At 37.0% G+C, this 21307-nt stretch overlaps 1 protein-coding gene across 2 annotated transcripts in view; it reads right to left on the reverse strand.

Moving 5' to 3' along the window:
• The window catches only part of LOC150083704 (suppressor of lurcher protein 1-like), a 363928-nt gene that overhangs the window by 197260 nt on the left and 145361 nt on the right, over positions 1–21307 (reverse strand). For both annotated transcript variants that reach the window (XM_090378137.1, XM_090378136.1), the window contains exons 6-7: positions 20619–20848; positions 17913–17960 (exon numbers count right to left, since the gene is read on the reverse strand). In XM_090378137.1, coding sequence (XP_090234263.1) covers positions 17913–17960; positions 20619–20848 — 278 coding nt within the window. The remainder of the gene's footprint in view (positions 1–17912; positions 17961–20618; positions 20849–21307) is intronic.

Consider the following 21307-nt stretch of genomic DNA (forward strand, 5'->3'; position numbering starts at 1 on the left):
CTTCTTGGTCTTCCTCTCTTTTTTCTTCTCCATGGCATCCATTCCATGGCTCCTCTGGGCAATCTGTAAACTTGATCCTACCTCGACATTGTTGCGGACCACACTGTCCGCATTGTGCAGGAATGGTTCGAGGATCATGACCAAGCATTTCGTGTGCTTCTCTGGCCACCAAATTCCCCTGACATCAATCCATCGGACATTTGTAGGGTACGGTGGAAATCAGGATTCGCCAGTCCCTCGCTCCAAGACATCCTTCTGTCCACCTGGTCCAGGATACCTGAGGACGCCTTCTGAGGTATCGTGGAGTCGATGCCAAGCAGGGCGCAAAGGGTTATCGCGGCCAAAAGTGACCCAACACGGTATTAAGCAGGTTGTGATAATGTTTTGGCTCATGAGTGTATAAAATGAAAACATTGCACTCCAAGTTGCTTGAGAAAATGATAGAATTCATTAGAGAATAGTCCAACAATTTTTGTCAATTTTAAACTTTCGAACTGCTCTAGAGATCGTTTTTAAATCTAGAAGTGAGAAAAATAGTTTATTTTTGTTGATGGAAATAGAAGCTGATATTTTTAAAATCAGCATAGCTGAATTATGGGAAATCATTAGAACCCAAGCAACTTTCCAAAAAGCTTAAATTCAAAAGCGTGTGTTTTGGTTTCATTATTTTCTCTATCCATCTATTTTCATTTTAATTTCTCTAGCATCTTAGCTTTTCAAACCACTTTTTATTTTCCATGGAAATTGCTTTTGAAAATGATTTTCTGCCTCCTATCATCAACTTTTTCAGAACACTCCATCTTTAAAAAAAATATTAAAAAATTAATTATTTCTTGTGACCTCTTTAGAGCTATTACTCTTCCCAATTCTCCAGAGTCTGCTGATCCTATCAGTGGATATTTTTATATTAAAACGCCACGGTCAGAATATATTTCCAGCGTTTCTCATTTAATAGAAAGATACCATCAAAAAACGACTTACGCCAGGTACTCTTTGGAGATCTTCCAATTCTTTTTCAATTCCACAAAAATAGACGTATTTTGCACTTACACGGCTCAGCTTTTAAGAGCGTATGTACACGAGGTGAATAATAACTTGTCCTTTGGGTTAACAGAAACTATTTATACAGAGAAGTTCAAACAACCCTGGCTATTACTGCAACTCAAGATATGCAAATTGGACCTTGGAATATGTCTGATGGATGAGAGTGTAAACTCCAATCTTCCAGTGTCCTATCGTATTAACAAACACTCTTCCAACTTGACATTGATTGACGATTTCTTTCTTAGAGACAAAAACTTATAAAAGGTACGTAGAAGTTGGCTATTTGTTTCTTGGTTGGTATCATCATCCGTGGTGAGTGCCCCAGCTGACTCCAGTGGTATTTAATCTTTTATGGGTTCGTGCGTCTCTAAAAAATTACGATAATTTCTTCTATTTTCTTTCACACAACCGGCAAACAAAGACAAAAACAGAGATGTCAATTAAAACAGCTGGAATCTCTGGCGTTGTCCCCAATTAGCTAAAAGTAACCATCCACCAGCTGCTAATACTGATAATGAAATTCTTTTCAAGTTCGTTTAACGTCAAAAACCAAACGCCTATATTTCATTAACATAATAGATAAGACAAGGCTAATTAGTTTTCTGTCAGCACTTTCATAAAGTTCAGCAAGGCGAATATGATGGAGGCTATCTAAAAAAAAAAAAAAACAACAAAAAATGGCAGAATTTTTAGCCAATTAAACAATACTTAAAACTCAAAAATTAATCCAGTGGAAAGCCGATTCCAATTACACGCAGATTTAGTAAAAGGTCAGGAAGACTGGTGGCGCCTTCTCCCGACCGATCTGATACATAATGCGTTAAAGAGCTTCGTTTATTTTTCTGTAATCGGGGTGGACTCCCATAATTAAGAATTTATGAAGCTAATTCCCAGAATTGTTCATCGCGAAGTTTCTCCTGCCGATAAATGATCAATCAGATGAAACTGTGGGGGGCGGGGTAACGTTTATTACTTATGGGGTTATTTTTTTTGTATATCTTCCTTTTGTATTAATATTTTAATTTTTTTATTACTTATATATCCCCTCTTTATATATGTACATCCCCGTAGTCCAATCCTCCCACTTTAGCATCTGACTTGTTTGTTCTCAGAAGATTACCTGACTCGTAGGGGACCTTAATTACTTTAAGTATTTCTCCACAGGATTGGCTGAGTTTCGGAATGACAGACTCCAACACATGAATGAAAAATAAAACAATGTTTATTAACATATCATACAGAAACTAATAATAGTGACTTGTTATTTCATTAACCTTTATATGTGTAAATATTTTGTTCAAACTCCAATGTTTTATCATCAGATATCCTATTCTAATACACATTATTATTCATTATGCAATGGTGTCTCTTCGTGTTCTTTACAGGGACTTGGATAGGTCGTGGTATTCACTTCACATAGATTCTTCCAACTCTTCTTCTGAACAGTCTATATAATACACCAACAACTACCAGCCAATGAACTGGCTCACAAAAACCTTCAGAGTTCGTGTCTCAATTTGTAAGAAAATTTCATTTATTCAATTAGACACCTTTACTGCAATCAGGTTAACAGGAAATATTAATCAATTCAATTTAACATTACCCTTCAGGACCGTTAATCCCCTATACCTTTATATATATCACTTTTAATTAGCCCCTACTCAAATCAGAAATACTCTCCCCAAATCAACTCATTATAAATCAAAATTTCAACCTTTAACTTCATATATAATATAAAGAAACTTTCCCAACCTTAAACAATTCTCAGTTATCTATTATACCCTCTCCTTCCATCAAGCATTATTATGAGGAGCTTCACTTCAAATTATAGGCTACGTCCGTCTTAAATACATTACACTTTTATACATATATTCATTGCTTAAATCCCCCTCTTTAATTATATATACATATTTCTCCTAAAGTCCTCTCCTTAATAAATTAAGTACACCTATTTCGGTAGACTCTATAGCACTTACATGTTTGGCCTGGAACTTTCCTCTCTGCTCGGCTTCCTTTCATATCGGTCATTCAGGTACTGGAATGCGGGGGCGCTCTTTTGGGGATCTCGGTGATTTATGGTGTCTCCCTAACGGATACTGCGTGGCTGGAATCAATCAGGGTCGTATATTCTTTACCGGTCAGCATTTCGTCTTCCGTGGATAGAGTTGTCTAGTAGGTCAATGGTTCGACCACTCATTAGACTGGCTTTGCCTATATAATTTTCAGGATGTGATTCTTCCTTGCTACGGCTTCCATGCTTACAGGTGAACATTCCTACGGGCTGTCGGGATACGCAGAATTTCTATCGTTGCTTCCATCTACCTCAGGGCTGCAGCTATCACCCAAAGTAGACTACTGCTCTGCTTTGTATCGTTCTCCAACTCATTCAAATCATTCTCCAGACCGCTCCGAGAACTTCTTCCGACTCCTCCGAAAACTTCTTCCGAATGCCCCGAAACTTCTTCCGAATGCCACGAAAGCTTCTCCCTGAATGCCACGAAAACTTCTTCCTAATCTCCCTCTCAAAATTCCCTCCACTTTCTTCCTGGCCAATAGGAGATCTGCGCATCCCTTTTCCTGTGCTCTCATTTGTCTTCTCTCATCTTCCGTGGGCGGGTCTTCTTCCCAACTTCCGTGGCCTAGAATATACGAGAACCATCTAGAACGAGAGGCGGAAGTTCAGGTTAACTGAGAAACGTCACAGCTCTTCCCGTGACCTCACGCGCGCACACCTGGTGACGTCGCCCACCTCTAATGGCGTTTCACCGTGAAATTTCTAAGAGAGCCAACTTAAGTGCTCTTGGCCCTTACTATGGTGCATCTGCCTCTGTCTTAATGGGGATTTGTCACGGTTATTTACTTTTACTGACTCGTCAAAGAATTTCCATACAAACAAACTACAACTAAACAGGGAGTGACTGGAAGGTATTTTTGAATTCCAGTGCTACTTAACTGATGTTGTTTTTACCAGAAAACCACTATTCATATTACAGTTAAATTCTCATAATATTTAACAATTTTTATTAATTAATGTAAGGACGGGTCCTTACATAGCATTCCTCTTCCCCTAAAAAAAATTTATATTCCATATATAAATTTTTTTCTTTTCTGTCCTCAGACGGATATTCCTTTATCCCAGATCCACTTTATCGACAGCCAATCTCCTCTAATTGCCTTTCTATATTTTCTAATTACACTTATATACCAGACATTACTTAAACTTATATTAAGCTTCATTAACTACTCCCATCCCATATTTTCGTCGAATACTGCTCCTAGATACATTTGCTGCATCCTGTTTATTTCCTTTAGTTTGTGTGCCTTCTCCTCACTGGAAGCTTCAGTTCTGTAATTTCCTAATCCTTCGATTCCTTTAATTTCTGTTGCTCCATTTAATTTACGATCCTTCTCATCACAGCCATTCTCTCCCCCTTCATGTGTTTTCTCTCCCGAATGTAAACCGACCCTTTCTCTCGTTTCCAAAATTCCTACGTGTAACACCCTCCCCTTCTCTTGGCACCTTCCCTCATTATTCCTATTTGTTTTGGTGTTCTTATTTAATTTCCATTTGTTTTGTGTAACCAGAACTTTATTATCTGTGCTTGCCTTACACCCTTCTAATTCTTCCCCACTAGCTTCCTTTGGAGTTTCCCCTTTCTCTGGCTCATACTGGGCTCTGACGCCTGCCTTTCGCCTCCTGTCTACCTTTGGACTCGCCTGGGTATTACTGCCGAAGGTAATGCGGCCATTTCTCACATCTATCTTGGCTCTTAACTTCCTTAGGAGGTCCGTGCCTAGTATTGCGTCGTGTCGACGACTGTTTATTCTGTTTGCCACAAAATATGAATGGGCCACCAAGTTATCACACCCCTGTATTCTTACCTTGTCTCTGACAATGTAATCGGTGTGAATTTCTCCAGCACCTACCCCCTCCACAAGAAAATCGCGGCAACATCTTATATCTCCCTTACTCGGCCTTTTGCAGTATTTAATGAGGTAGTCCCACATTAAAATAGACCTCGAGGCTCCTGTGTCCACCAGAAACTTACCTGGTACCCCTCCTAAGCTGCCTCTCACATATAACAGGTCGTTTCTACTGCCCTTAGCACTTACCGCACCTAAAGATATGGCCTTTCCTTTGGCGGTGTTTAAGTGTAATGATGGCCTCCCGCAGCGGGCATGTCTAAAAGATCCATGTCTCTTGACTACGGCATTGTTAATGCGCTCTCGTTCATTCCGATACCCCCCTTGTTTTGCGCAATGCCTTTCCTCCCTGTGCTTGTCCATGTTTCTGGGGTTTTTTACGTGTGGGTACCTGTCTCGTTCCCAATACTCTTCCCTTTCCCAGCTTTCTTTAGCACCCTGTTTCACTTTGCAGTAGCGGGTCCAATGGTCTGAGTTCTGGCACTTATAACACCATTTACGACCGCCGTCCTTGTCTCCCCCCTCGTTTGTTCGTGAAACTATACCCAATCTTTGTTTCACTTCCGTTTGTTGCTGAATTTCTCTAGCATCATTGCTTAAGGAGAGCCTTTCCATCATCCACTCCATCTTTCTTTCGATGCTATTTAAATGTTTAGCTAACCCTTCGATTTCGCTTCCCCACTCCCTCGATTCCTTTTCTGTTTCAGGCTGCTTTCTGTCGGTTATCGCGTTTATCTCCTTTGCCCCCGTATTTTTGCTAAAGTTCTCAAGCCTTTCTTCCTCTAATGAGTGGGTGTACGCGTCTGTTAATGTTTCTGGATTTTTTCTTAGTACTTCTTTTTTAAAATTGTGCCTGAGCCCTGTGATGAACTGCCCAGTTAGTATTTTTTCGAATGCCTGTTTCTCCGATTCCGATGTTTCTGTGTTTAGTTTTAAATTTAGGAGGCGCTGGTGGAATTCGCTTACTGTTTCGCGAGTGGTTTGCGTGTATCCTCCCAACTTTCCTACGCTTGTTAACAAGTCATTCTTTTTCCCAAATATTTTTCTTAATGTCTCAGTGAATCTGTGGAGCGTTACTATTTCTTCTGCCACTGTAGCCTGCCTGTATTTTTCTAATGCCTGTCCTTCTAGTTTAAATTCCCCTATAGTTATGACATCCATATCGCTTAACTCTTCCTTATCCTTAATTAGTTTTAATTTATTAATAAATTTTTCCACTCTTTCACTTGATTCCCCCTTAAATGGTTTCAAATACTTGCTGTATTTGATTTGTCCTGACCCCTTTGCTACCCCGCTTACCATTCTCACCTCCGGTTTTTCTTGGCCTTCATGTTCGTCACTGTGGCCCCAAAAATTTTCGCAGTCCTCGCCGCGTTTCCTACCCTTTCTTGGCATTTTTATTTTATATCTATTAATCTCTAGCTATCAACCTTAACTAATTAATATGTCTGCCGATTAATCTTTCTAGAATTCTTTAACTATATTAGATAATCTAATTCAATTTACCATTAACATTTACCTGCTTGATCAATAATCAATTAGTAAAATTTCAACACCCAATAATTATAAAACTTATTAATTTTTACCTATCTATCCTTGAGGTTTCCCTGTCCGGTCTCACTAATTAATTCAATTGTACATAAATAATAATTTCCAGTTCAACGCTAAATCAATACTTGTCTCTAAAATCCACCGTTATTTACCTGTTCCATCTAAAATTCATTCAACAATAATCAACTCAGTAATACATATATAATTCTAACTTACGCTTTCTGGCTCGCCAGCTGAATTTTTTCTATCAGTTTCAGCAACTGGATTACATATATATACATGTATATCTATTTTCCTGTCGTTCTGAACTCAGCCTTCCGTTGTGCAGAATTATCCTGGCTTTCGCTCGCCAATTGTGGGGGGCGGGGTAACGTTTATTACTTATGGGGTTATTTTTTTTGTATATCTTCCTTTTGTATTAATATTTTAATTTTTTTATTACTTATATATCCCCTCTTTATATATGTACATCCCCGTAGTCCAATCCTCCCACTTTAGCATCTGACTTGTTTGTTCTCAGAAGATTACCTGACTCGTAGGGGACCTTAATTACTTTAAGTATTTCTCCACAGGATTGGCTGAGTTTCGGAATGACAGACTCCAACACATGAATGAAAAATAAAACAATGTTTATTAACATATCATACAGAAACTAATAATAGTGACTTGTTATTTCATTAACCTTTATATGTGTAAATATTTTGTTCAAACTCCAATGTTTTATCATCAGATATCCTATTCTAATACACATTATTATTCATTATGCAATGGTGTCTCTTCGTGTTCTTTACAGGGACTTGGATAGGTCGTGGTATTCACTTCACATAGATTCTTCCAACTCTTCTTCTGAACAGTCTATATAATACACCAACAACTACCAGCCAATGAACTGGCTCACAAAAACCTTCAGAGTTCGTGTCTCAATTTGTAAGAAAATTTCATTTATTCAATTAGACACCTTTACTGCAATCAGGTTAACAGGAAATATTAATCAATTCAATTTAACATTACCCTTCAGGACCGTTAATCCCCTATACCTTTATATATATCACTTTTAATTAGCCCCTACTCAAATCAGAAATACTCTCCCCAAATCAACTCATTATAAATCAAAATTTCAACCTTTAACTTCATATATAATATAAAGAAACTTTCCCAACCTTAAACAATTCTCAGTTATCTATTATACCCTCTCCTTCCATCAAGCATTATTATGAGGAGCTTCACTTCAAATTATAGGCTACGTCCGTCTTAAATACATTACACTTTTATACATATATTCATTGCTTAAATCCCCCTCTTTAATTATATATACATATTTCTCCTAAAGTCCTCTCCTTAATAAATTAAGTACACCTATTTCGGTAGACTCTATAGCACTTACATGTTTGGCCTGGAACTTTCCTCTCTGCTCGGCTTCCTTTCATATCGGTCATTCAGGTACTGGAATGCGGGGGCGCTCTTTTGGGGATCTCGGTGATTTATGGTGTCTCCCTAACGGATACTGCGTGGCTGGAATCAATCAGGGTCGTATATTCTTTACCGGTCAGCATTTCGTCTTCCGTGGATAGAGTTGTCTAGTAGGTCAATGGTTCGACCACTCATTAGACTGGCTTTGCCTATATAATTTTCAGGATGTGATTCTTCCTTGCTACGGCTTCCATGCTTACAGGTGAACATTCCTACGGGCTGTCGGGATACGCAGAATTTCTATCGTTGCTTCCATCTACCTCAGGGCTGCAGCTATCACCCAAAGTAGACTACTGCTCTGCTTTGTATCGTTCTCCAACTCATTCAAATCATTCTCCAGACCGCTCCGAGAACTTCTTCCGACTCCTCCGAAAACTTCTTCCGAATGCCCCGAAACTTCTTCCGAATGCCACGAAAGCTTCTCCCTGAATGCCACGAAAACTTCTTCCTAATCTCCCTCTCAAAATTCCCTCCACTTTCTTCCTGGCCAATAGGAGATCTGCGCATCCCTTTTCCTGTGCTCTCATTTGTCTTCTCTCATCTTCCGTGGGCGGGTCTTCTTCCCAACTTCCGTGGCCTAGAATATACGAGAACCATCTAGAACGAGAGGCGGAAGTTCAGGTTAACTGAGAAACGTCACAGCTCTTCCCGTGACCTCACGCGCGCACACCTGGTGACGTCGCCCACCTCTAATGGCGTTTCACCGTGAAATTTCTAAGAGAGCCAACTTAAGTGCTCTTGGCCCTTACTATGGTGCATCTGCCTCTGTCTTAATGGGGATTTGTCACGGTTATTTACTTTTACTGACTCGTCAAAGAATTTCCATACAAACAAACTACAACTAAACAGGGAGTGACTGGAAGGTATTTTTGAATTCCAGTGCTACTTAACTGATGTTGTTTTTACCAGAAAACCACTATTCATATTACAGTTAAATTCTCATAATATTTAACAATTTTTATTAATTAATGTAAGGACGGGTCCTTACAAAACAAAATGGCGGGTAATTTGGAGATAAAAGATTTCGAAGTTCCCTTGAGATGGCTAATAAGAAATGGAGTTTAAGTCCCTTTTAGGGAATCCTTTTATAATAATAACCACAGTCGCACCTTCGATGGTAAATAGATGGTGGATTATCTCCTTTGATCACATTAACTTAGGCTTGATCCATCACAGAGACTGGGGAGTTTGATTTTGTGGTTTAATAAATGAGTCCATTAAATCTAATGTAGGAAGACCATTTTTCGTATGGTTTTCTGATAACAAATGTCACTTGTACATGCCCTTGCAAAAAAGTATGAGCATCCATATAATCGAAAGGTTACAATAGATATGGAAAACTGTGGGACGGCTAATCATGGATTTTAACCAGGGGAAGAGCAGTGGAAATCGCAAATGGCATTTTTACAAATCTAAGCCTTTGGGCATTTAACAAAAGTTTACTGTTGGTCCAATTAAAACAAAGATGATGATCTATAAGTCAAAGCTCGATTCAAATCGTCCCCTCAGGTTAAAATAAATGGTATTAGGTTGTCATTAGTCCAGGAAACTAAGTACCTGGGGATTATTATTGATCAAAAGTTGAATTTTTTCTCTCATTCAATCCATCAAAAAGTATATAGGATCTTTAATAAGAATAAATTTCAAAAGCCCAGTGGAGCTTGTCAAGAAGAACTTTGTCATTGTATTACTCCGTCGTATTTCTCTCTATGGTGAGTATGCTGCAGAGGTATGGTATCATAGGGTTGAAGAAGTTGTTATTATTTGTTTTTTTTAGGAATATCAGTGACTAAGGCCATATTGCTTTCTGTATACTGTTTGTAAACTGCGTGTGTTCTGAGGTCGATTTTCTGTTTGCTGGACGAAAAATCCGAGTTACCCGGAGGAAAAAACCATGCTACTCTCGCCTGAGACCGACTAACTCAATCATGTTGTGAAAACGCCCATAAGAATTCCTTCCATCCTTGACGGGATTCGAACTCAGGTCTTTTCCACCCGGTGTGGGCAGGACGACAATCCTACCAACTGTGCTACCTATGACGGCAGGTTGAAGTAAGATTTAGGGTAAAATTAAATTCGTATCTTGACGCCTGGTCAAGGTACCCATGCTTACGATTACCACCGTGAACGATGTCGAAAGTTTACAACTGAACAGCGTCATTGGACCACTACCAAAAAGTTGCCTTTTCTCATGAATCACTCTTTCTGCTTTGCCATCTGAACGGTGGATGGAGGCTACGGTGAGAAACTGAGGAGAGAAATCTGTCCAATATCCTGGTCCCAAAGAAAAAGGCAGGTGGTGGGTGTTTTCCTATGGGAGATGTTTTCCTGGGAATCTCTTCGAGCCGTCGTACACCTAGACCACACTCTGAATGCTAAAACTGTCTATCTATTATTGCTGATCAGGTACATCCCTTCATTGTGCATGTCTTCCCGGATGGCAAATTTGCTCCAGCAGGATAACGCACCGTGCCAAGCTGCTGGGATTGTTCGAAAATGGTTCACCAAACACGAAAGCGACCTTACTGCCGAATTCGCCAAATGTGACTCCAATAGACCATCTCTGGAAGACCGTGTATTGAGAGATGCTTCGTTTAGATCCTCCACAAAAAAAACAATCACAGACCTACGGGCCAACATTCTGGCGATATGGTATAACATGCCTCCTGCAACGTTCAAGAGCCTTATAGGTGGTCATAATGTTTTGACTGGACCGTGTATGCCACTCGATTCCTCAAAAAATTTTAGATTCGCAGGACTCTATTTTTGAATAAATGAATCTTGTAGTATCCTACCTGTTTAAGTGAAAACAAAAGGGGAGCGACCAAACTCATAAATAAAAATACCTCTATGGTACGATATTGTATACAATACCGTACAAAAGTTTAAGAATTTATACTAAATCAACAAATATATCTCCTAGTGTCCCGATACTTTTGGTAATGTGGTATATACAGGTGCGTTTTATCATATATTCTTCGTAATCTAACACTTCTACGCAAATATCTGAAAGCAAAGGGATGGTTGTAAACTTTGTAAGCGAATATGGAGTTTTATGATGCCCCGGACGCGATAAATGCGGACAACCAAGATGCCATGGTAACCACACACGTCACTTTGTGTTTCGCCGGATAAATAAATCACGCTTATTGTGCCAAGAATTTTTTCTCCAATTTACAGACGCAGCTTTCTGCACATCTATTGAAGGAAAGTGTCTGACAGAGAAACGCAACTGTGGCTACAACTTATAAGGAAATTTCTCCTGCACGCTGGTAGCATGATAAATATGAAACAGGAGAATAATAGCTGCAGAGAGACGCTACACCGGACGCGGAGTAACATAAGGGAAGTCAGTATTGGCGTTGTGTGTGTGTGTGCAGTTACGATACAGTTTCACTTTTCTCATCTGTTGCCCTGAAGAAAAAAAAACGGGCAAAAAGCTATATTTACTTGTCCGGGCAACATTACGATTCAGTCAGAAGACCGACGTGGTTTGGTCGCCAAGCGGGTGGCTTCGATAGTCGTATCCGCTTTCGACAATCGGTCTTGTGCTAAAAGAGGCGTGAATGAATGGCAGAACACAAGCGCAGCAACTGCGGACCACGGATAGTCTTTTGGAAGCCACGCAAAATGCGATGCATGTTTGGAATAAAATACGCGCGTTGCCTTCAAGACAAATGTGCACAGATCACAGACAGTTGGGACTGTTCGTTTGGTTTTTTTTCGGTCCCATCTTCTATTCGTTCACAATCAGTGCGGCCGCTTTCGATTTTCTTAAAGTAATGGACAGACTCATCTCGTTCTGGGAGTAATTTGTCAAAGGGGCGGAAAGTAAAGCTGAAGGATAGGGAAGCTGTAAAAGTCACCTTCAAAGAGGAGCTCCGTATTGAGAGATGTGGTCAGAGAGAGAGACAAGGAGAAAAGGAATAGAATAAAGATTAATCTACTCTTCAATAGAGGTAGAGATGGGCCTAATATTTTTAGGAGGAACGTGCCACTCAATGATCTCCCATTAGTGGATCAGGCCAAGGGATCTAACCGGCGCTGAAATTGGAAATTTAAAATTGGGAATCTGACTACTTATTTTAGAATTGCAGACTGCCACTGTAGGCCAGATCCTTGGAAAATACAAAATTGCAGAGAATAGGGACGACGCTGGACCATAACCATATTAAGATTAGGAGAAAGTTTTCTCCTGTTCTTAACGGCGTGAAGAGAGAAATAATTTTTGACAAGAGGAAATGTTGAGTTTATTGATTTGTTATTAATGGATTCCACAGGGTATCGGGAAGTGGACTAGATCTCATCAGAGTATGCAATAAGAGGTATCCTTTTGAATCAAGATTGGGGGATAATGGCAGGGAAAAGAAGAGGAGATACTTCTTCGTGAGGTACTCCAGTCAAAAGTGATTTTGGGAGCACTTTTCAAGGACAATAATAACTCTTAATTTCATCAGTGGAGAAGATTTGTTGGAAATAGGTGCCAGAGAATGAGTTGAGGAATCAATAATTTCAGCAAGGAAACGAGTAGGAGAAATCCTCCCACGTGTGATAAGCAGAAAGGATTGGATTTTTTGTTTTCCTTCTGAACACCTTTCGTTTCTTTTTTTTAAAAGGCATTGGTTGGTTCATTATCCCACCACAATTTAGACATTTATAATTTTGGAAATTCTAAAAGCAGAAGCGAAGCCAATACAGGAGAGGGCACCTGATAAGATGCGCGGTTGTCGAATTAATAGGACACTAAAAAGAGAAAAAGAAAGAGAGGAGTGGAGTTATAGGGATGACAGAGTGAGTCAGAAAAGTCAGAGAGAGAAGGAGAATAGAAATAGAAATAGAAAGTTAAAGAAAAAGGAAGAAATCGTGGAGGAAGAGAGAGAGAAAGATAAAGGAAAAATCAGAAAAAAGAAGAATCAGAGAGGAAGCGAGAAAGACAGAAAGAGAAACAGAAGAAGAAAGACTTGGAAAAGAAAGAAAAAATCAAAAAGAGAGCAAGAAAGAATCAGAGAGGAAGAGAGAAATAATTGAAGAGAAAGACAGAAAGATGGCCGCCGTAGCCAAGTGGTCACGCACGAGGGGGCATAAGTACACGTGCCTTGAGTGACCAGGATTCAAGCCCGTGACTGCTAAATACGGTGCTGTGTCTTGTATTCTCTCTATTTAGTGAACTTCTCTGACTGTGTGGTCGTCCCCAAGTATAAACAACCAGAGAGAGTGAAAGAATACAAGGAAGAAAGAGGGAAAAATTGAGATAAAAAGAAATTAAATGAGGAGAGAGAGAAGGGGCTAGAAGGAAAAGCACGAAGAAACAAATGATGAGAAAGAAAGAAGAAAAAATGGGAGAAAAAGGAAGAGAAAGAAATGATCAGAGAAAAAGCAAGACTGAGATAGACAGACAGAAAAAGAATAAAGAATCGGGTAATGGACGGAAAGAGAGAAAAAGAAACATATGAAGAGTGAGTGAAGGTATGAGTCCATGAATTAGGGTGTGTTCCTCTTTTTGGGAGTGTCGAGTTGCTCCGTTTGTTCCACGCGCGCACCTTCGAAAAGTAATCCCGTTAATTCCCCCGCCAGTCGGAAACGAGCGAAAATTTGCTTTAATGCGAGGTCAGCAGCGGCTAAGCTGCAGAAGATGGCAACCTTTCATTGCACATAATCGCAGTCAGGGGCGGTGATGAATCTCTCACACCCCGGGCGATCTTCAATTGCAGCGATCACGCTAAACCGCTAACAGCCGAGCCGACCATCCCGTCGCGATTGATATAAATGAAGAGAAGACTAATTTACTCTAAAAGAGCTCTCTTCGAAGAAAGCGCTCTTTTATTTTCCAATCATTTGTTTCTCTAACTACCATCAACCGATTTTTTCTATTTTTCGATAGTGGCGCCATCTCTTATCAAAATCTCAAATCACCCTCCAAATAATTCACAAAATTAAAACTCTACTCCCTTTTAATTATTCTGTAGACCACAAGGCACAACTCTCCATAAATTTCAAAAAAAAAAAATTATTTCTTCTGAATTTTTTATTTCGTTTTCGTCGAAGAAAGTTGGTGGCCTAGAAAGAAAGATTAAACTGTCAGTTATACGTGGCCAAGTGAAAAGATGAGCCCGGATACCATCAATTACACGCCGGAAACAGATTGAAACCTGAAGAGGAAATCTCTTAATAAGTATAATCTGGAAAATCCTAAGTGGCAGCTAAAAACAAAAAAATTTCTTTGTAGAACACCAAGTGTTGTCATGCTCTTAGAACATCCCATCAATATGCGAAATTCTTCTAATATCATATAGAGCTGACTTCATTCTTCATTCACACCATCTCTTTGTGCGTTGTTCTTAACTATCGGCCAGCATCACTATCTGAAAGCTCTTAACAGAGGAATTTGTCAAGAGATTTTCGCTTTCTTACTCTCCTGTACAAGTAGCCTTAGCTAAATACATGGCAAAAGCATATAGGAATGCCTCAGAGATTTGGCGACAGCAAAATGCTTTTAAGACGTCAAGAAGTAGTTGCCTGATGTTTGTTTAGGGAAACTAACGCGGCATTATGAGGCAGGATTGGGGGGGGGGAGGGAGGGAGATTGCATTTTGGAAATTTCTTTGCGTGTAAACAGTAATTTGCTCAAAGTTACAAGCATCAAGCTGTGAAAATCAACGTCTACACTAACTGGGAAAGTTATTAGAGAATTTATAATCCGCAGTGGGTTTTGGCACTTCTTTCTAAGCGATAATTCTTCGCTAGGTATAAATCATAGCAACAGTTACCATGGTAATGCATCATGAAATCACCATGGTAATAGATCACGGCAACAGTTGCCATGGTAATGCATACTTACATCGCCGTGGTAATAAATATTATACCATAACGAGGAACTCACGAGAAAGTCAATGTTTCTTGATTGCTATCATAAATAAATGTATCATCTTAGTACACTAATACAGTGTTAAAATATACACTAAGTTTCAAAAATATTAGGAACATTAATGGTGATTAATTAATCGCAACAAATATAACGAATTACTTTTATACAAATAAACGATAAGCTGATTTAAGAGATTATGTAGTTCTGGACGTTACTAGATGTGGATAACGATGTCTGGTGTTTGAATTTTTGTCAGTATATACACTACGTGGTAAAATTATTAAAAACTTTTTAAAATTTTACTGTTTTGAAAATACATTATTTTGAGTCATGTATTTTCTAAATATTTTTAATTATATAATGTAAAATCACGATGTTTTTAGAATAGGTCCTATTATTTTAGAGACGAATGTTGACTGTTTTTGGATATTCAGAATTATTTTGACTAAATTTAATATTTATCAACACTGCAAAAATTATAATTTATTTTTTTGCAAATTAATTTTCACAGTGTTATTTGAATAAATACTTTTAATTACTTATAAGAAACATAGATTTAGATTAAAAATTCAAATTATTTAATTAGAAATTCAAATTTCTTAAATGCATTGTAGACGTTTGAAGAAAGTTTTATAAACTCCAAATATTGATTCGATTAACTGTAGTCTTGTTATTTAGGGGCCAGTTCACAAACTGCTTAAGGTAAGGGAAGAGTGGGGGGAGGGCGTTAGATAAACATTAAATAGATAAAATTTATATTTTTTATTTAAAGTGGATGAAATGATTGGGAAAACAAGTTCATTAAGCAGACATAATTTTAAAAAATAATAAAATAAAACAATAAAAATAGTTCTTGTTACCAGATAATAATATAAAGGGTGCTTAGTGATGAAAACGTTGGAAGAATTGCGCTAAAATTTGAAAAAAAATGAAGTTTTGACTTACTTTCTAGTGGCGCCATCTGATGGAGTCAACAAGAAGTTTATCATTTACATTTCGTGTTTTGCATTATTTGAAATTACTTAGGTTTCATTCATTACAAATATTTCTATTCGAATTCACTCGATAATTATTTCTAAATGCTGAAAATAAAAATAATTTTTAAACAAAATGTAGCCCCGCTTACCTTCACAATTTTAATATTACTGGCAAAACAGGATGTTTTAGGAACTAGATTATAGATGGCAGCACCAGGCAAGCATAGAGTTCGTAAATTTTCTTTCGTACATATTAATTATTATAATTGAATTACATAAATAAATTGAATTAAATTTAAATTAAATTTGAATTAATAAAAATAAATCGAATTAAATTTAAATTAATTTAAATTTGAATTAATAAAAAATAGAATCGAATTAATTGAATTACAAACATTAATTTTGAATATAGTAATATTTTAAAATGTATCGCACTGAAAGTCATTCAATTTTTGATCTGTTCTAAGGCCAGTTTTGAGGAAGATCATATCCTTCAAAACAAGTTATGAGTTAAAGAACGAAAGACGATATGTTAACTTGTTAACTTATTCCTCAGGCTCTTAAAGAATAAGTTAATTAAATAAGGAGAGTAATTGAAACACAAAATGTAGTTGATAAACGTAAACAAGCATCACGTAGTAATGAAGAGATTTGGCATGGTTGCTGAGAAAAAGGTTTACATTAATTTTTTTTAAACTTTATTCGCCACATAATTATAAGCTCAGCCATAATTAATTATTTTCTAGAGAAATTGCTAATTAAATTATCAAGGAAGTTTAATAATGGAAATTAACGAAGAAGTTATTAAGGGAGTTTAATAAAAATAATTATCAAAAATTAGTAAGAGGGTTTAAAAAGAAATTTCCAGAGAAATTATTATCAAAGATTACAAAATAAATTTGATGGGACGTTACCAAAGAAATCATTAAGAGAAGTTGCCAAATAAATAAAGAGAAGAGCTAGAAAAAAATTAAGAAAAAATTAGCAAAGAAAATATTAAAAGAAGATGGCAAAGAATTTAAGAAAAGCTACTAAAGAAATTACCAATGAAATTACTAGGAGACTTTATAAAGTTATCAAAGAAATTATTAAAAGAATTTAAGAAATGCAATCAAGGAAATTATGAGAACTTGCCAATAAAATTACTAAGAGAATTTTTCAAAGAAATTATAAAGTAAATTTAATAAGAGGAATTATCAAATCAATTATTAAGTGAAGTTAGCAAATAAATTTTTAGGAAAAGTTACCAAATAAATTAAGAGAAATTACCAATGAAACTTCTAAGAGAATTTATTAAGAGAACTTACCAATGAAATTACTAGGAGAATTTATAAAGTTATCAAAGAAATTATTAAAAGAAATTATCAAAGAAATTAAGAAAAGCCATTAAGGAAATTATGAGAAATTGCCAATAAAATTACTAAGAGAATTTATCAAAGAAATTATAAAGTAAGTAAATTTAATAAGAGGAATTACCAAATCAATTATAAAGTGAAGTTACCAAATAAATTACTAGGAGTAGTAACCAAATAAATTAAGAGAGATTACCAATGAAATTTCTAAGAGAATTTATTAAGAGAAATTACCAAAGAAACTAAGAGAAATTACCAAATGAAATTTCTCAGACAATTTGTGTATATATTAAAATGTCTTTATTAAGACATTTATTAAGAGAAATAGCCAAGCAATTAATACTATAACTATTATGAAAATTGTATAAAATTTAGTATATCCCTCTTAAAGTACCAAAACATGTATCACTATTTTAGATAGGTACACAGACACCCACAGAGGGACATGAACCATGTCTGAGTTCAATATGCAGCCCACGTGCTTGACTCTTAATATAATCATTAGTCTCAGGTCTATTGCTTATCAAATGCTCACTAAAGCAATCTATTAAAAATTGTTTATCGTTTTATATCCTTCACCACCTCTTACATGTATTTGTAACCAGTAACTTATATTTCGTTATTGCAATTAATAAATAAGTATTGTAATGATTTAAAATTTTTTTTGTAATTTGCATTTTCATTCATAGATGGCAGCACTTACCATCGGTAAAAAATCATTGTACTCACCCGGAGCCGATGTAGTGGTGTGATATTCCAGCGTTCGCCTGACTGATTCTGTAAATCAAAGAAACAAATATAAAGAAAAATAAAAACATCGAGACAAATTGGAGTTAAAGCATCATTAAGTGGTATACAAGAAACATCATAAGAGGGAAAGTATAAAAGAAAAAATGGAGTTCAGTAATAAATCACACGTATGATATACGCGTGACAGGCCGAGTTTCTTTTCCATCACACCCATTTGTCACGCTTGACGAAGGAAGAGCAAAACTTGTCTATACTTATCCGGGATATTTCTCGGGGGACCCAGCCTCAATATCTGTCTGCAATTTCGACATTGCTACGATTGATGATCCTAATGTGGTAAAGATTATTACAGAACCCGTCGCACACGCCGAACTTCCCCCGGGTGACTGGGTCCGATTCTTAGTCCGTCGGCGTTGACGTCTTAAAGATGAACGAGCGCGCATCCGGGCCACCTGGGATATTTAGCGAACAGAGGTGGTGAGAGAATTAAATGGAAAGGTGCTAATCCTTGTAAGCTACATGGAACGAAGTAGGTCAAGCAAAACTGCTAAGAAGACTTCTGCAATATTGTTGATCAACAGCAGCAGCGCCATCTATACATTTAGTGCGTGGGTTTGTTTTTGTCAAGTCGCTAAACTAGAAGTTTAAATTAAAATATACAGTGCTGCCATCTATCCTATACATATGGAATTAATTTAAAGACTATGTACAAAATGGCGTTTCTCTAAGCCATGATTGTCAAATTTTTTTGTTTAATGACTTCTGCCTTAGGAGTAGCCCTCTGTTCACGCAGATCCACTGCGCCCTATCACGAAAGCCAATAAACTTACTTTTTAATTTAATTTTAATTTGTAACAATCATCGTGAACCTCCCTCCCAGAAAGAGACTCCCTTTTCTCCCTCCACTCAGCAGTAATAATTTCAAAGTTTGAGGACCAATGTTCTCTGTTATTAAAGACATCTAAAGGTTAGTGAGATTTTAAGATACACTGAGTCAACAGCTGGGGATTTCAATTGGTAGAGCCAAAAGGAAAATATATATATTTTTTCGTTAAAACATTGCTTTTATATAATATTTAAAAAAAAGTTATTTAAATAAATACAAATGGTATTTACTTTTATTTTTCAGTGTTATTATGGCAGGGCCATGGTTCAATGGCACTATAAACATGATATGGAATAATTTCAAACATGAGTATAAATGTTGAATTACAGTTAATTAATTATTTTTTTTATTATATACAAAATGCGTACGCATTTGATTTAATAGAGAGATTATCGCAGTTTCAGTTATTTCTTATTAGGAGATACTGTTATTATTATTATTTATATAACGTATTAGCATTTAAGGACACATTGTAGATGAGATGCTAGAAGCTCATACCATTAACCTTACCACAATTATGCACGTTGTAGTGGCGCCATCTATGAACACAATTTGAAATCATAATAAACGATCTAGATCCTAGATCATTTACTCAGATTAATTGAAATTTTAAAATATCCTCACTCCATATTTGACCTACTGACACCACTAATCTTTGATAACTTTTCAAAAAGTATCAGTTTCAGATAAAAAAAAAAAAAGAAAGGGACCGAGAGATGTAATATTAGGATCTGAATCCAAAGGAACATCTTTGGAATGCTTTGGAACAACATTTGAGACATAACAGGACGTCTTCTTAGCTTGAAGAAGAGAACTTGATACTTTCCAAAGGTAACAGAGTAAAATACCACTTACCAAAATCGTGTAGAGAGTGTTCCCCCACCCCAGATGGCTATCAATGTCATTAAAATCCATGGTGCGTTCATACTCGATATTTAAAATCCTTTTTTTAACCAGACATTTCTTCATTTAGTGTCCCAAAACTCTATGAAGGTCATGGTACAATGACCATGACCTTCATAGAGTTTTGATAGATCTTCATAGAGACCTTCATTGACAATGGAATTTCTTGGACGACATGAAAGTGTGAGACTGACCAATGATCTTCTCCATATCCATCATAGTTGTGGGGACTTTCTCAATGGCCATCGTAGGTAGCACTGTTCGTAGGAACACCGTCCTCCCCACACCGGGTGGAAAAGACCTGAGATCGAGTTCCGTTGATGACGGGGGAATTTTTATGGGCGTTTTCACAACGTGGCCGAGTTAGTCGGTCTCAGACGAGGGTAGAATTTTTTCTTCCCAGAAACTCGGGTTTTTCGTCCAGCAAACAGAAAATCGCCCACAGAACATACACAATTTAGAGACAATATACACGGAGCAATATGGCATTAGTTGCTGAGCTCCTAAAACCCTACAACAACTTTCTCAATGGTAGTAAGGATACATAATTGTGTCCATGATGCCTCTGAGTAGGAAAATACTTTGACAAAGACATCTGGTCGTCGTACATAAAGACCCTTCTCAATAAACCTTCTGTGGATGCATTCTTGTTCAAAGCATTGCACACTCTTCGGCGGTCATCAGCTCACCGTTTTGTTTGCCTGTACGGTAAGAGGACATATTATTGGACTACTGTGTCGATCAGGTTGGCATGCATTTTTTTTATTTTTCATTTTAATAAATTGCCTACTGGTTTCCAAATCTTGAAATACTGCCAGACAATATCGCGAGGGCTTTGCAAGTATCAATGAACTGATAGATAAATAAACTATCTGTCTATTTATGAGTAAACTTACCCATGAAAGGGATGTCCACCTGAGCTTTGGTGTTTAGTTCGCTTTCGTAAAGAAATGATCCTTTGAAGCCTTGGCCAGGAAAATGACTTCGGCTGATGAACTCAATGTATAGCTCAGGTCCAGTGGACACTAATTCCACAAATGTGTTGATATTACACAGCTGGCCGATTATTGGACTTGCATTGTCTTTACCATCGTATATAATGATAACATCCGGGCTATTCAGACAGCTATATAAAGGAAAAGAAACGGTTTACTTTGCAATACTCAGAAAAGGATAAAACTAATTACTATATTATTAACTGCTGTCACTGGAAGTTTACTTTTTACAGAAAGATAGAAATGTACGCTATTGGTGGGTTTTGTGCCCGATATTCCTATGAACCACGGGCAATCAGACAGATTTTAATACAGATAAGACCAATTTTATTGTATAGATTCTGTAAATGATTGGGTGTACCAATGAAATGGCATGTTCTGATATGGTAAAGATTATTATTAAGATTATGGTAAAGATTAATAATATAGTAAACATTAAGATTAGATAAAGATTATAAAGTAAAGTAATTATAAAGTAAGGTAAAGTAAAGATTATTGTTAAGATTATGGTAAAGGTTAGGATTAAGGCAAAGATTACGGTAAAGATTAGGATTAAGGCAAAGATTACGGTAAAGATTAGGATTAAGGCA

Source organism: Mastigoproctus giganteus, chromosome 7 (genome assembly GCF_048544385.1).
Source record: "Mastigoproctus giganteus isolate SK-2022 chromosome 7, ASM4854438v1, whole genome shotgun sequence".
NCBI classification, from domain to species: Eukaryota; Metazoa; Arthropoda; class Arachnida; order Uropygi; family Thelyphonidae; genus Mastigoproctus; species Mastigoproctus giganteus.